The 13,345-nt window shown below is 46.1% G+C and overlaps 1 protein-coding gene across 1 annotated transcript in view; it reads right to left on the bottom strand.

The window, feature by feature from the left end:
- LOC139266884 (interferon gamma receptor 1-like) overlaps positions 1-13,345 on the bottom strand; it is a 122,098-nt gene that overhangs the window by 20,277 nt on the left and 88,476 nt on the right. The window contains exons 2-3 of the mRNA XM_070884500.1: positions 4,478-4,607; positions 4,196-4,377 (exon numbers count right to left, since the gene is read on the bottom strand). Of these exons, the coding sequence (XP_070740601.1) occupies positions 4,196-4,377; positions 4,478-4,607 (312 nt within the window). The remainder of the gene's footprint in view (positions 1-4,195; positions 4,378-4,477; positions 4,608-13,345) is intronic.

Genomic DNA, 13,345 nt, shown 5'->3' with positions numbered 1-13,345 from the left:
TTTACTCTGCTTACCTCTTCTGGCCAGTCTGCCCCTCCTGCCGTGCCTCTGCTGCCGGGCTGCAGGCACTGCAGGCCTCCCCCGGGCTGGAAGCTAATATTACGTCGTGACACCGATAATGTCACCGGGCCAGGACTTCTCTATGTTAAGTAGGCCTCAGCCTGCCTTTAGCAGGAGCCTCGCCGATGTCCGGATTCGCTGTTGTAAAAATGATGCTGGCTGGGAATGTGGCGGGTTGGAGCCGAGTGATAAATTTTTCAAATTTTAACCCCCCTCATACACCATTCTCGCTGGGCGTTCAAATTCCAGCCCTTGTTTCTTACAATTAATTTTGAAGAAAGAAAGATTTGCATTTATTGAGCACCTGGGTGTCATGGTACATCAGTCATTGAAAGTTGGCATACAGGTACAGCAGGCAGTGAAGAAGGCAAATGGTATGTTGGCCTTCATAGCGAGGGGATTTGAGTATAGGAGCAGGGAGGTCTTACTGCAGTTGTACAGGGCCTTGGTGAGGCCTCACCTGGAGTATTGTGTTCAGTTTTGGTCTCCTAATCTGAGGAAGGACGTTCTTGCTATTGAGGGAGTGCAGCGAAGGTTCACCAGACTGATTCCCGGGATGGCAGGACTGACATATGAGGAGAGACTGGATCGACTGGGCCTGTATTCACTGGAGTTTAGAAGGATGAGAGGGGATCTTATAGAAACATCTACAATTCTGACGGGACTGGACAGATTAGATGCAGGAAGAATGTTCCCGATGTTGGGGAAGTCAGAACTAGGGGACACAGTCTAAGGATAAGGGGTAAGCCATTTGAGGAGAAACTTCTTCACTCAGAGAGTTGTTAACCTGTGGAATTCTCTATCACAGAGAGTTATTGATGCCAGTTCGTTGGATATATTCAAGAGGGAGTTAGATATGGCCCTTACAGCTAAAGGGATCAAGGGGTATGGAGAGAAAGTAGGAAAGGGGTACTGAGGTGAATGATCAGCCATGATCTTATTGAATGGTGGTGCAGGCTCGAAGGGCCGAATGGCCTACTCCTGCACCTATTTTCTATGTTTCAATGTTTCTATGTTTTAGGAATGTCTCAAAGTGTTTCATATGCAAGTGGATCAACTGTTGTTATGTGCAGTCCACCAGGAGCTACGTGACAACTCCTGGAGCAATTGCATTGAAGATCCCCAGTGAAAGAGGTCCTTCGCACCGAAGGAGATTCTCTTGTGAATGCTACCCAGCTATTTGCGGTCATGGGCTCCAATTTCTAGGAGGCTATTGTGTCTGTCTTGAACATCTTTGGGAGTAGATGGAGGGAGCCATTTTCTGCCCTGGCTGCTCTCTAGCGATCTGTTCCTTGTAGCTCACCGGACATGTTGTGGCCGTACCCAGCAGCAGTGGTGTATGGCTGCAGCAGAAATAGATGCGACTGACATCTCTTAGAGCACACATCTGCACCATCCAGTTACCTCACTGAGAAATCCAACGATCTCACTTACTCCTATCACTGGAGGATGCATTAAAAGGCATTATAATATTTGTCATGTATGTACTTTTGGGATCACTAGCCACTAGATGGCGTCACTGTTGGCGGCCTTTGGGCTGCTCGCACATGGGTGCAGCCCAAGTATAAAAGGTCAGCCATTTTGTATATTAGTCACTTTGGGCCTTAATAAAGCAGAGTCAACATCATACCTCTTGGAGTTAAACAGTACTCAGTCTAACTCGGTTTGAACTGGAGACAGATCACAAGCCGCTCATTTCACTGTTCCCTGAAAACAAAGGTATCAATACCAATGCTTCATCCCGCATCCAGAGGTGGGCGCTGACATTATCCACTTATGATTATGTCATTCGCCATAGGCCTGGCACCGAGAATTGAGCCGATGCTTTGAGACATCTGCAGTTGCCCACACTGGAGGTGGAAATGCCACAACCAGCGGACCTATTGTTAGTTTTGGATGATTTTGAGAGTGAAGGAATCCTGTCACTGCTCAACAAGTTAAGACCTGGACCAGCCAGGACCCGATTTTATCGGTGGTGAAGAGTTGCATCCTCAAAGGTGATTGGTCTGCCATACCCAAGCAAATGTGCGAGGAAACCAAACCTTACATTCATCGCAAAGACAAACTGTCTATTCAGTCGGACTGTATACTGTGGGGCAATCGTGTTGTTATGCCCAAGAAATGGAGAGAGAAATTTATGTGTGAGCTACGTAGCACACATCCCGGCATTGTAATGATGAAAGCCATCGTCAGGTTTCATATATGATGGCTGGGAATTGACTCTGAGCTGGAATCATGTGTGCATCAGTGCAATGCTTGCATGCAGCTCACCAAAGCACCAGCGGAATCGCCGCTGAGTCTGTGGTTGTGGCCGTCCAAACCTTAGCCCAGGATCCACATAGACTTTGCAGGTCCCTTCCTGGGGAAGATGTTTTTAGTGTGGTGGATGCATATTCGAAGTGGATAGATTGTATAATCATGTCATCCAGTACATCCACAGCTACCATTGAGAATCTCAGTGTCATGTTCGTGACACATGGTCTGCCTGACATCGTTGTTAACGACAATCGTGCTTCACTAGTCAGGAGTTTCAAGAGTTCATGAAACTCAATGGTATAAAACATGTAAAGTCAGCACCATTCAAACCTGCATCCAATGGGCAAGCAGAACGTGCTGCCCAAATCATAAAGCAGAGTATGAAGCGAGTAACCCAAGGGTCACTGCAGATCTGCCTGTCGTGCATACTGCTGAGTTACAGGACAAGACCACACATGCTTACCAGGGTCTCGTCTGCTGAATTAATGATGAAGAGAGCTCTTAAGACCAAGCTATCTCTTGTACACCTGGACTTGAATAATCATATTGAATATGGAAGACAAAGTCAGCAAGGGTATCACGATCGCGCAGCTGTGTCACGTGATATTTCTGTAAATGATCCTGTATATGTTCTGAATTATTGTCAGGGTCCCAAGTGGATCGCTGGTACTGTTATGGCCAAGGAGGGCAACAGAGTATTTATTGTCAAGCTCAAAAATGGGCAAACATGCAGGAAACATATGGATCAGACAAAGCTGCGGCACACAGACGAACCGGAACAGTCCGAGGAAGAGACATTCGACAACCAACCAACCTACCCCCAGTCATCAGAGGACTCATTGGTCATCAGTGAATCGGGACTTTCAGTCACTGACATGTTCAATGAAAATTGACTTTCAATCCCTGATATGGCCATTGTCACTCCCACCAGATCAGCCACCAGTCACAACAGACTCTGAACACTCACCCAAGGCCGGTGTTGGACTGAGACGGTCAACCCGGGAGCATAAAACACCGGACCTTCTCAATTTGTAAAAGACTGTGTCATGTATGTACTTTTGGAATCATTAGCCACTAGATGGTGTCACTGTTGAAGACGCACGTGTGTGCAGTCCAAGTATAAAAGGCCAGCCATTTTGTATATTAGTTACTTTGGGCCTTAATAAAGCAGAGCCAAGGTCATACCTCTTGGAGTTAAACAGTACTCAGTCTAACAGTTATTTCATACACAACAATATTTAAATAACTTTAGATCACCCAGAATAGCAGGCAAGGTGCAGAATGGGAAGAGAACCTACAAGGACAATCCATGCCCAATTTCCCATCCCTCCGATTGCCCATTCCCACTCGGCTCCACTGCCCATGACAATTGGAAAATTTATCATTTGGTAAATCAATGAAAGACAGGGAGACATAATGGAAGATTTTCTGAATCTCCGGCCATGGCAAGTGAACTTGGAAAACCTACCCTATAAATAAAAATGTTAGTTGCGATACCAACTAACAGGAGATTTAATGGTTTTGGGTTGGGTGGGAAGTGTATATAAGAACATAAGAAATAGGAGCAGGAGTAGGCCATTTGGCCCCTCGAGCCTGCTGTGCTCATGGCTCATGGCTGATCTGATCATGGACTCAGCTCCCCATAACCCTTTATTCCCTTATCGCTCAAAAATCGGTCTATCTCTGCCTTAAATATATTCAATGACCCAGGCTCCACAGCTCTCTGGGTTGTGATGCACGAGGTATCACAATTGTGTGGTACAGGCTGGGTAGACCAGGAGGTCTTTTGCTGTCTGTCACTGTTTGTTTATCGTTCAAAAGCTGTTTCATCTTGTTGTACCTCATAGAAATGACCTATTAAATGACAAAATCAACTTACCATTCTCTTTAAAACAGAATCTTTCAGTGAAAGCAAATTGTGACTCTTGAAATTGTGTAACCGCTTTGACTTTAGCATAATAGGAATTTAATGCAGTGAGTTTCATGTTAAAGGCTTTTGTGACATCACAGCGAGCCAATGCAATGTTTGAGCAGGGTGGAAACAGCTGCCATTGAGCGGTTCTATATATAAAGAAAAAGCAAAGGAATTCCTGTTCAGTTTATCAAATTCCAAACTGTTTGAAACAATTGTAATAAGTTAAAAATGAAATTAAATACACACTGGTAATCCCTGAACTGGACAGTAAAGTTTGTTTTTTCAGATGTCTCATCTGCATAGGCCCATGTTAATGTGGTCTTAAAGTTGTAAGACGTTAAAGAGAGGTTCACTGGAGGAGGAAGTTCATGATAACCTGCAAAATAAATAACATTCAAATGTAAGAACAATAAAAGAAAAACTTGCATTTATATAGCGCCTTTCATGACTACCAGATATCTCAAAGCCCTTTACAGCCAATCAAGTACTTTTGGAGTGCAGGCACTGTTGTAATGTGGCAGCCAATTTGTGCACAGCAAGCTCCCACAAACAGCACTGTGATAATGACAGATAATCTGTTTTTCTTGATTGAAGGATAAATATTGGCCAGGACACCAGGGAGATCTCCCCTGCTCTTCATCAAAATAGTGCCATGGGATCTTTTACAACCACCTGAGAGAGCAGACGTGGCCTCAGTTTAATGTGTCATTCAAGAGACAGCACCTTCAACAGTGGAACACTCCCTCAGCACTGCACTGGATTGTCAGCCAAGATTTTTGTGCTCAATTCACTGGAGTGAGATTTGAACCCACATCCTTCTGTCTTAGAGGCAAGAGTGCTACTCACTGGGCCACAGCTGACACTATGTCAGAACAATGGAAGAATCCTGATTCATGCACTCACAAGAAATATCATTAACCTTCCTTACCATAACCCGTTACCAATGTGTTCACATTCTGTGGTTCCTTTCAAAGGAAAAATATATGACTAATTAAAACCAAATTTGGGACTTCCTGTCGTGCTTTTCAGACAAACTGTACGCAAACTGTTTCAAGAGCAGTTGAATCGCATTAGACCCCAAACAAAAATATTTTGTGATCTGACTGGTTTTACCAATCGGGGTCATGGTAGATGATCAAAGGTCATGAGAGTTACAGAGTCAGAAGTCACAGATTACAATCTGTGGGTGGAGGCACAAAGTCTAAGATGGTGGGCTCAGGGGATTATGGTCGAATTTGTTAACTCGACTGAAAACTGGGAGGGAAAGGCATTTTGTCTGTTGACTGCAGTGAAATCCTAAACTTGTGTATAAGACAGCAGGAATTTGCATTTATATAGTGCTTTGTGATATCTTTCAGAAACAACCCAAAGCGCTTCATCGAGAATAAATTTCATTGTGTTACTGCTGTTACATGGGTAAACTTGATAGCCATTTTGTGCACAGCAATGTCTCACAAGATGACAAGATTATTGCAGTCATGGGCTGCAGGAGGATATCAATCTACTGGTCAGGTGGACAGAGCAGTGGCAAATAGAATTTAATTCCGAGAAGAGTGAGGTAATGAACTTTGGGAGGGCTAATAAGGAAAGGGTATACACATTAAGTGGTAGGCCACTTAATAGTGTAGAGGAACAAAGGGACCTTGGAGTGCTTGTCCACAGATCCCTGAAAGTTGCAGGCCAGGTGGATAAGGTGGATAAGAAGGCATACGGAATGCTTGCCTTTATTGGCCGAGGCGTAGAATATAAGAGCAGGGAGGTTATGCTTAAATTGTATAGTACTTTGGTTAGGCCACAGCTGGAGTACTGCATGCAGTTCTGGTCGCCATATTATAGGAAGGACGTGATTGCACTAGAGAGGGTGCAGAGGAGATTTACTAGGATGCTGCCTGGAATGGAGAATCTTAGTTATGAGGACAGATTGGATAGGCTGGGTTTGTTCTCATTGGAACAGTGGAGGTTGAGAGGAGACCTCATTAACGTGTACAAAATATTGAGGGGCCTGGACATAGCGGATAGTAAGGGTCTATTTCCATTGGTGGAGGGGTTTATTACGAGGGGGCATAGTTTTAAAGTGGCTGGTGGAAGATTTAAAGGGGATTTGAGGGGGGGGGGGCTTCTTAACGCAGAGGGTTGTAGGGATCTGGAACTCGCTACCTGGAAGAATGGTGGATGCAGAAACCCTCACCACTTTTAAGAGATGGGCATTTAAAGTGCCGTAACCTGCAGGGTTACGGCCTAGAGCTGGTAATTGGGATTAGACTGGATAACCTCTTGTTGGCCGGCGCAGATATAATGGTAAGTACTGCAGGGAATCGAAAGCGGCCAGAGTGATCTCCTGGACTAGTTTCGATCACCTGGATGGGTCGGAGAGGAATTTTCACAGATTTTTTCTCCCTAAATCGGCCTGAATTTTTATTTGGTTTTTGCCTCTCCCAGGAGATCACATGGCTCCGGTTGGGGTGGAATGTAGAATGTTTTAATATAAGGGGTGAGCAGTTGTGTGAGGCGGACTGGTTTGGCTGGGTGCTCTTTGTCTTTCCGCCATTGTTCACTGTTCATAGGTTTATGTGTAACCTTCAGGGTTGCTGACCAAGGTCCGTGCGGCTCTTTGTCGGCCGGCGTGGATATGATGGGCCGAAATGGCCTCCTTCTGCGCTGTGAATTTCAATGTTTCTATGAAGAAACCCATTCTTAATTCTTCCATCCATCTGGACCCTACAGCATCTAACACAAAAAGCAAAATACTGCAGATGCTGGAAATCTGAAATATAAACAGAAAATGCTGGAAACATTCAGCAGGTCAGGAAGCATCTGTGGAGGGAGGAAGGGTCGGCTTAATGTTTCAGGTTGTTGATCTTTCAGTTCTGACCTTTGGTCTTACTTCTCTCGGGAACCTGGGGCTAAATTTGGCTGTTTCCTGACGCATGGTTTTGTCATATGGGATTCCCTTCTCAATATTTGTTGGGACTCCGTGCACATGCACAGACTTTGCCCTGAATATTTTGGAGCTTTTATGCAGGAGTAACCCATTAGTGCCCCTCAGTGATGTACATGTGTAACTCAGGCCTCTGCTTTTCCACTCCTGCATGGGTGATTCAGGTGCCTCCCCTCGCCCCCCTCCCCAGTTTCACACTTCCCTCTGCCTTCCATCCATGAGTGTGGAATCTCCTGGGACTGCAGTTTGCCACTTAGTCCCAGGCCTGGACCCATCCATGAAGTCTCATATCCAGTTTCTCACTAGAATGTGGTGCTTGACAACTCCTGGGGGTCAAGACACCATAACTGGCTGAAAATTCCAAAGAGTGTGGAAAACAGCCCCTTTCATTTAATTGGTGCTGCCTATGATCCTCTGGAATGATCCAGCCCAAAGTGCTGGACACCCTTGTGGGGCCCATTTCCACCACTCAGTGTCCATGTTACTTAGATCAAGAGAGGTCGGAGTAGCAGGAATTCCGATAGATAACGACATCTTGCCTGCCCCATCTCCAGCCGGACATCGAGCATCAATGTGGCAGATGGAACTTCTACCCACACAATTCTCATAGTGATATCTTTGGAGTGTAGACCTGAAATTTCTTACATGCTCAACCCTTAAACCCCTTAAACAGCTGGCACCTGGAAGAAGCATGAGAATTATTTAAAAATACATATGTAGCACCCAGGGGAAGATCAGTGTTAAGAAAGAGCAGGTTGATTGTGTGCACTTTGGAATTCACTGTAATAAAATATAACATCCAATCAAATAGCATTTTGTTATTAATGGAGGTTAGTGTCATACAGGAAAGAGTTCAGTTATACTGGGCTCAATTTTCCCCAAAGCATTTTTTTGGCGTATTTGAAGAGTCACACCCAATCTTTTGGGGCCTAAGTATGCCAAAAAAATATTCCAAGTTTCCCCATTGGATTTCTTTATTTTGGGCATGGCATAACCCGACCTTTAGTTTTGGGGGTAGAGCTTTGATCTGCACCTAAAAGATCGGTCTCGCTTTCTCTCTTGCTCTCTTTCTGAACCGGGGACCGAGAATGGGACCGGACCGGCAAGCCTTTCAGGCGGGGTTGGAGATAAGTTGCTGCTATGTATTTTTCAATTCTTTTAGTGTGTCCGGACATCTGCTACGCCGATTTCCATACCTGCGCCGATTTCCTTAACTCTCCGGAAGATTTTTCTGGAGAGGCTACAGACGCTGGCCTAATCAGAACTGGAGTAACTCTCAGCTGGCCAAACTTCCCTAAATGGCCAGAAGTGGTGTAAGTGGTTGGTTACGCCCCCTTTGGCTGAAAAAAAAACTGACCTAAAGAAAAATCGTAACTAACTGGTGCAAATTGATTGGGGAAACTGTGGTTTTTCAACTTAGGCCAAAAAGAGCAGCCTGCTCCAAAATAAATGCCGCAAATCACTGGAGAAAATTGAGCCCGGTGATAACATTTTCACTCAGGTGAATATGCCTGACATGGTCAGGTAAGAGCCAAGAGCTGTATTGATATGTGATAGAATGGATAGTAGTTTGAGGGAATGTCCCTTTATTTGAAAGTGGGGGAGAGGGATGTAAACCTGTTGTGTCAAAAATAGACTATTTTTTCACAGAAAACTTTAGTGATATCATGCTGTGTGCTTCTTGCAGTAAATGCTGCCCGAGTCTCTTTTGCTGCATCCTCTGGTGCTCCTCCTCCTCCTCTATTGTAATGACATAACAAGCATATGCCCATAGGGAATGCAATACCCGTTCCTGAGAACCCCTGACTATAAGAGGTCCACAAACCTACAGGTGGTCTGACCCTGTGAGAAGCAAATCCAGGTGTACGTGGGCAGAATAGCAAAACAAACACATTTAAAAAGTGTTTCCCAACTTCATGAGTCTATATTCAAACTCTCCTGAATCATCTGCGTCAGGAACTCCTCAGTTACGCCTGTATCTGCTGATCCTGGCAGCTGCTATGCCTCACAAATTTCAGCCCAAGTTACGTACTTTAGCAATGCAAACCCAGGAAACTCACAGCTGCTACGCCACTGGCTCTCACTCTGACATACGCAAATCAGGTCAGCAGGGACACAGTTGGTGGAAAGACTCAAAAAGTGCAAGGAAACTCGAGGGTAGTATTGTAAAGGCACACGTGGTGAACATTACTGCTACCCAAATTTCCTCGCTGAAACAAAATTCCCACCCTATTTATATGCAGCTACTGCATTGAAAACGCCAAGAAGATTCACCCCCCCCCCAATTATTTTTGTCCATTAAAAATGCTACAAGAGATCAACTTATTGTTTAAAACGCTCACCAGGAATTCCCTCCGGGGTTCTTCCGGTCAGCAGCCGTGACTTCAGAGGGACATGTTTATGCATCTATCTGGAATTTCCGCTAATCTCCTGACGAAGTTATGAAAGCTGATCAGGCAAATCCTTGACTAAGTTCCCGACAACTGTATATCACAGGGTGTCACACTCCTGTCATTATAAAACAGGAGCAATGGCACCGGCGTCCCATTACTTCTTTAAAAACACATAATAAAATAACCTGGCTACCTGGCTAATGGGCTACGGGGAAAGGGCGGCGGAGTGCGTCAAGCTAAGAGCCGGCACGGGCTTGATGGGCCGAATGGCCTTCTTCTGTGCTATGATTCTATGATTGTAACCTGGCTCTCATCTGAGTTCAAATAGTTACATTTACAATGAAAGCCCTATACATTTTGGAGAAACCTTCATTTTAATCATTTTATTCTACTGCATATTGTACATCAAAATACACTGGTCTTAAAGTACATGTACGTGCAAGGAAGTTCCCAGTATCAGGTTTGAAAGAAAAATGTGTGTTGACTTTAGGCTTATGCATTTCTCAAAGGGCTAAAAGAGAAATGGTGCCAAACACAGTCCTAAACAAATCTTATGGTTGGAAATCCCCACTCTCCAAAACATCTGACTGGTTACCCTCCAGAGAATTAGCAAGGAATGACTCATTCTGGCTCGTTGCCAATACACCACTGTGCATGCTGACAGGCTGGCCGAGAATCTGTCTAGTTGTTGCTGGGGCCACCTCTGGGTAGGGGCAGGAAGGACTTACATCCACCACAAAGATGCCGTCCTAACACCAAACGAGCTTCCTGCCTTGGGCTCATTTGAACTTTGGCAGTGAGCTCCCCTGTCTCTGCCACGGAATCATGTGGGTGAGATTTTGCTGCATGTTTGCAGCAGCCTTTTGGGCCTGTATAATCCATTGCTTTGAGAGCAATTACACCGACCCTGCAAATAGAAAAAAACATGGAACCTGTTGTGTATCTGTAAAGCATGCACTCCCATGTTCCGCCACTAGGAAGCGCATCCCCTTAAGTCCCAAGAGATCCCAGCATCCCTTGGGAGCACTGCATATAAGTCGGCCCCTAAGGCCTGTTCCTCAATCTGGAGTGTCTCAATAAAGACTGAGGTCACTGTTACTTTAACCTCCCTGTGTGCAGTCTCATCTGTGTTAGGAACACAATAACTGGTGACGAGTATACGAATACAACGCAAAGATGCAGCAAACTGTGGGCATCCTGGAGAAGTTCTCGGAGGGTGAGGACTGGGAAGCCTATGTCAAATGGCTAGACCAGTACTTTTTAGCCAATGAGCTGGACGGAGAAGGAAGCGCTGCAAAAAGGAGCGCGGTCCTCCTCACAGTCTGCGGGGCACCGACCTACAGCCTCATGAAGAATCTTCTGGCTCCGGTGAAACCCACAGATAAGTCATATGAGGAGCTGTGTACATTGGTTTGGGAGTATCTTAATCTGAGGGAGAGCGTGCTGATGGCGAGGTATCGGTTCGACATGTGCCAGCGATCTGAAGGTCAGGAAGTGGCGAACTACGTCGCCGAGCTAATGCGACTTGCAGGACAATGTGAGTTTGATGGCTACCTGGAGCAGATGCTCAGAGACATTTTTGTACTGGGCATTGGCCACGAGACCATCCTACGAAACTTTTGACTGTAGAGACACCGACCCTCAATAAGGCCATTGCGATAGCACAGGCGTTTATGTCCACCAGTGATAACACCAAACAAATCTTTCAGCTCACAAGTGTGAGCAATGTTCATAAATTGACTGGAACTGTGTTTGCGAGCAGAAATGTACAGGGCAGAAATCACGAGTCTGCAACTGCCAGCAGGCCTCAGGTGACCCAGATGACTCAGAATCCACAACAAAGGATGAATGCAAGGCAATTCACACCTTGTTGGCGTTGTGGAGGCTTCCATTCAGCCTATTCATGCCGTTTCAAAGGGTATGTTTGCAAGAGCTGTGGAACAATGGGGCACCTCCAACGAGCTTGCAGACAAGCTGCAAGCTCTGCAAAACCTACTAACCACCACATGGGAAAGGAAGATCGGTCCATGGTGGATCAAAACAATTTCGAGCCTAAGAGAGAGAAGGCAGATGCTGAAGTACACGGGGTGCACACATTTTCGACGAAATGTCCACCTATAATGCTAAATGTAAAATTGAATGGCTTACCTGTAGCCATGGAACTGGACACTGGCGCTAGCCAATCCATCATGAGTAAAAAGATGTTTGAGAGACTGTGGTACAACAAGGCAATCAGACCAGCCCTGAACCCCATCCCCATGAAACTGAGAACGTACACCAAAGAGCTTATCACTGTCCTGGGCAGCGCCATGGTCAAGGTCACCTATGAGGGCATGGTGCATGAACTGCCACTCTGGATTGTCCCGGGCGATGGCCCCACACTGCTTGAAAGGAGTTGGCTGGGCAAAATCCGCTGGAACTGGGATGACATCCGAGCGCTATTACATGTCGATGAGGCCTCATGTCCCCAGGTTCTGAACAAATTTCCTTCCCTTTTTGAGCCAGGCAATGGAAACTCTTCAGGGGCGAAAGTGCGGATCCACTTGGTCCCAGAGGCACGACCCATTCACCACAAGGCATGAGCGGTACCTCACATGTTGAGGGAGAGAGTGGAAATTGAGCTGGACAGGCTGCAACTCGAGGGCATCATCTCCCCAGTGGAATTCAGTGAGTGGGCCAGCCCGATTGTTCCAGTATTCAAAAGTGATGGCACGGTCAGGATTTGCGGCGATTATAAAGTAACTATTAATCGTTTCTCTCTACAGGACCAATACCCGCTACCTAAGGCAGACGACCTATTTGCGACGCTGGCAGGAGGCAAGACGTTCACCAAGCTCGACCTGACTTCGGCCTACATGACGCAGGAGCTGGAGGAGTCTTCGAAGGGCCTCACCTGTATCAACACGCACAAGGGACTGTTCATCTAAACAGATGCCTGTTTGGAATTCGTCCGCTGCAGCGATCTTCCAGAGAAACATGGAGAACCTACTCAAGTCGGTACCACACATGGTGGTTTTTCAGGATGACATATTGGTCATGGGTCGGGACACCGTCGAGCACCCACAAAACCTGGAGGAGGTCCTCCTGCGACTGGATCACGTTGGGCTGCGGCTGAAGAGGTCGAAATGCGTTTTCATGGCAACAGAAGTGGAGTTTTTGGGGAGAAAGATCGCGGTGTACGGCATTCGGCCCACAGACGCCAAGACAGAGGCTATCAGGAACGCGCCCAGGCCACAGAACGTCACGGAGCTGCGGTCGTTCCTGGGACTCCTCAACTATTTTGGTAACTTCTTACCTTGGTTAAGCACCCTCTTAGAGCCCCTTCATGTGTTATTGCATAAACGTGAGAACTGGGTATGGGGAAAAAAACCAAGTAATTGCTTTTGAGAAAGCCAGAAACATTTTATGCTCCAATAAGCTGCTTGTATTGTATAACCTGTGTAAAAGACTTGTGCTAGCATGTGATGCGTCGTCGTACGGAATCGGGTGTGTATTACAACAAGCTAACGTTGCGGGGAAGTTGCAACCTTTACACCCGGGTATAGTAATGATGAAAGTGATAGCCAGATCCCACATGTGTGGCCTGGTATCGACTCTGACTTAGAGTCCTGTGTACGGCAATGCAGCGTGTGTGCTCAGTTGAACAACGCGCCCAGAGAGGCACCTCTAAGTTTGTGGTCCTGGCCCTCCAGACCATGGTCGAGGATCTATGTCGGCTATGCGGGTCCATTTCTCGGTAAAATGTTCCTGGTGGTGGTGGATGCTTTTTCAAAATGGATTGAA

This window comes from Pristiophorus japonicus, chromosome 7 (assembly GCF_044704955.1).
Source record: "Pristiophorus japonicus isolate sPriJap1 chromosome 7, sPriJap1.hap1, whole genome shotgun sequence".
NCBI lineage: Eukaryota > Metazoa > Chordata > Chondrichthyes > Pristiophoridae > Pristiophorus > Pristiophorus japonicus.
The sequence above is the reverse complement of the archived record's forward strand: the minus strand, read 5'-3'. Positions and strand labels throughout refer to the sequence as shown.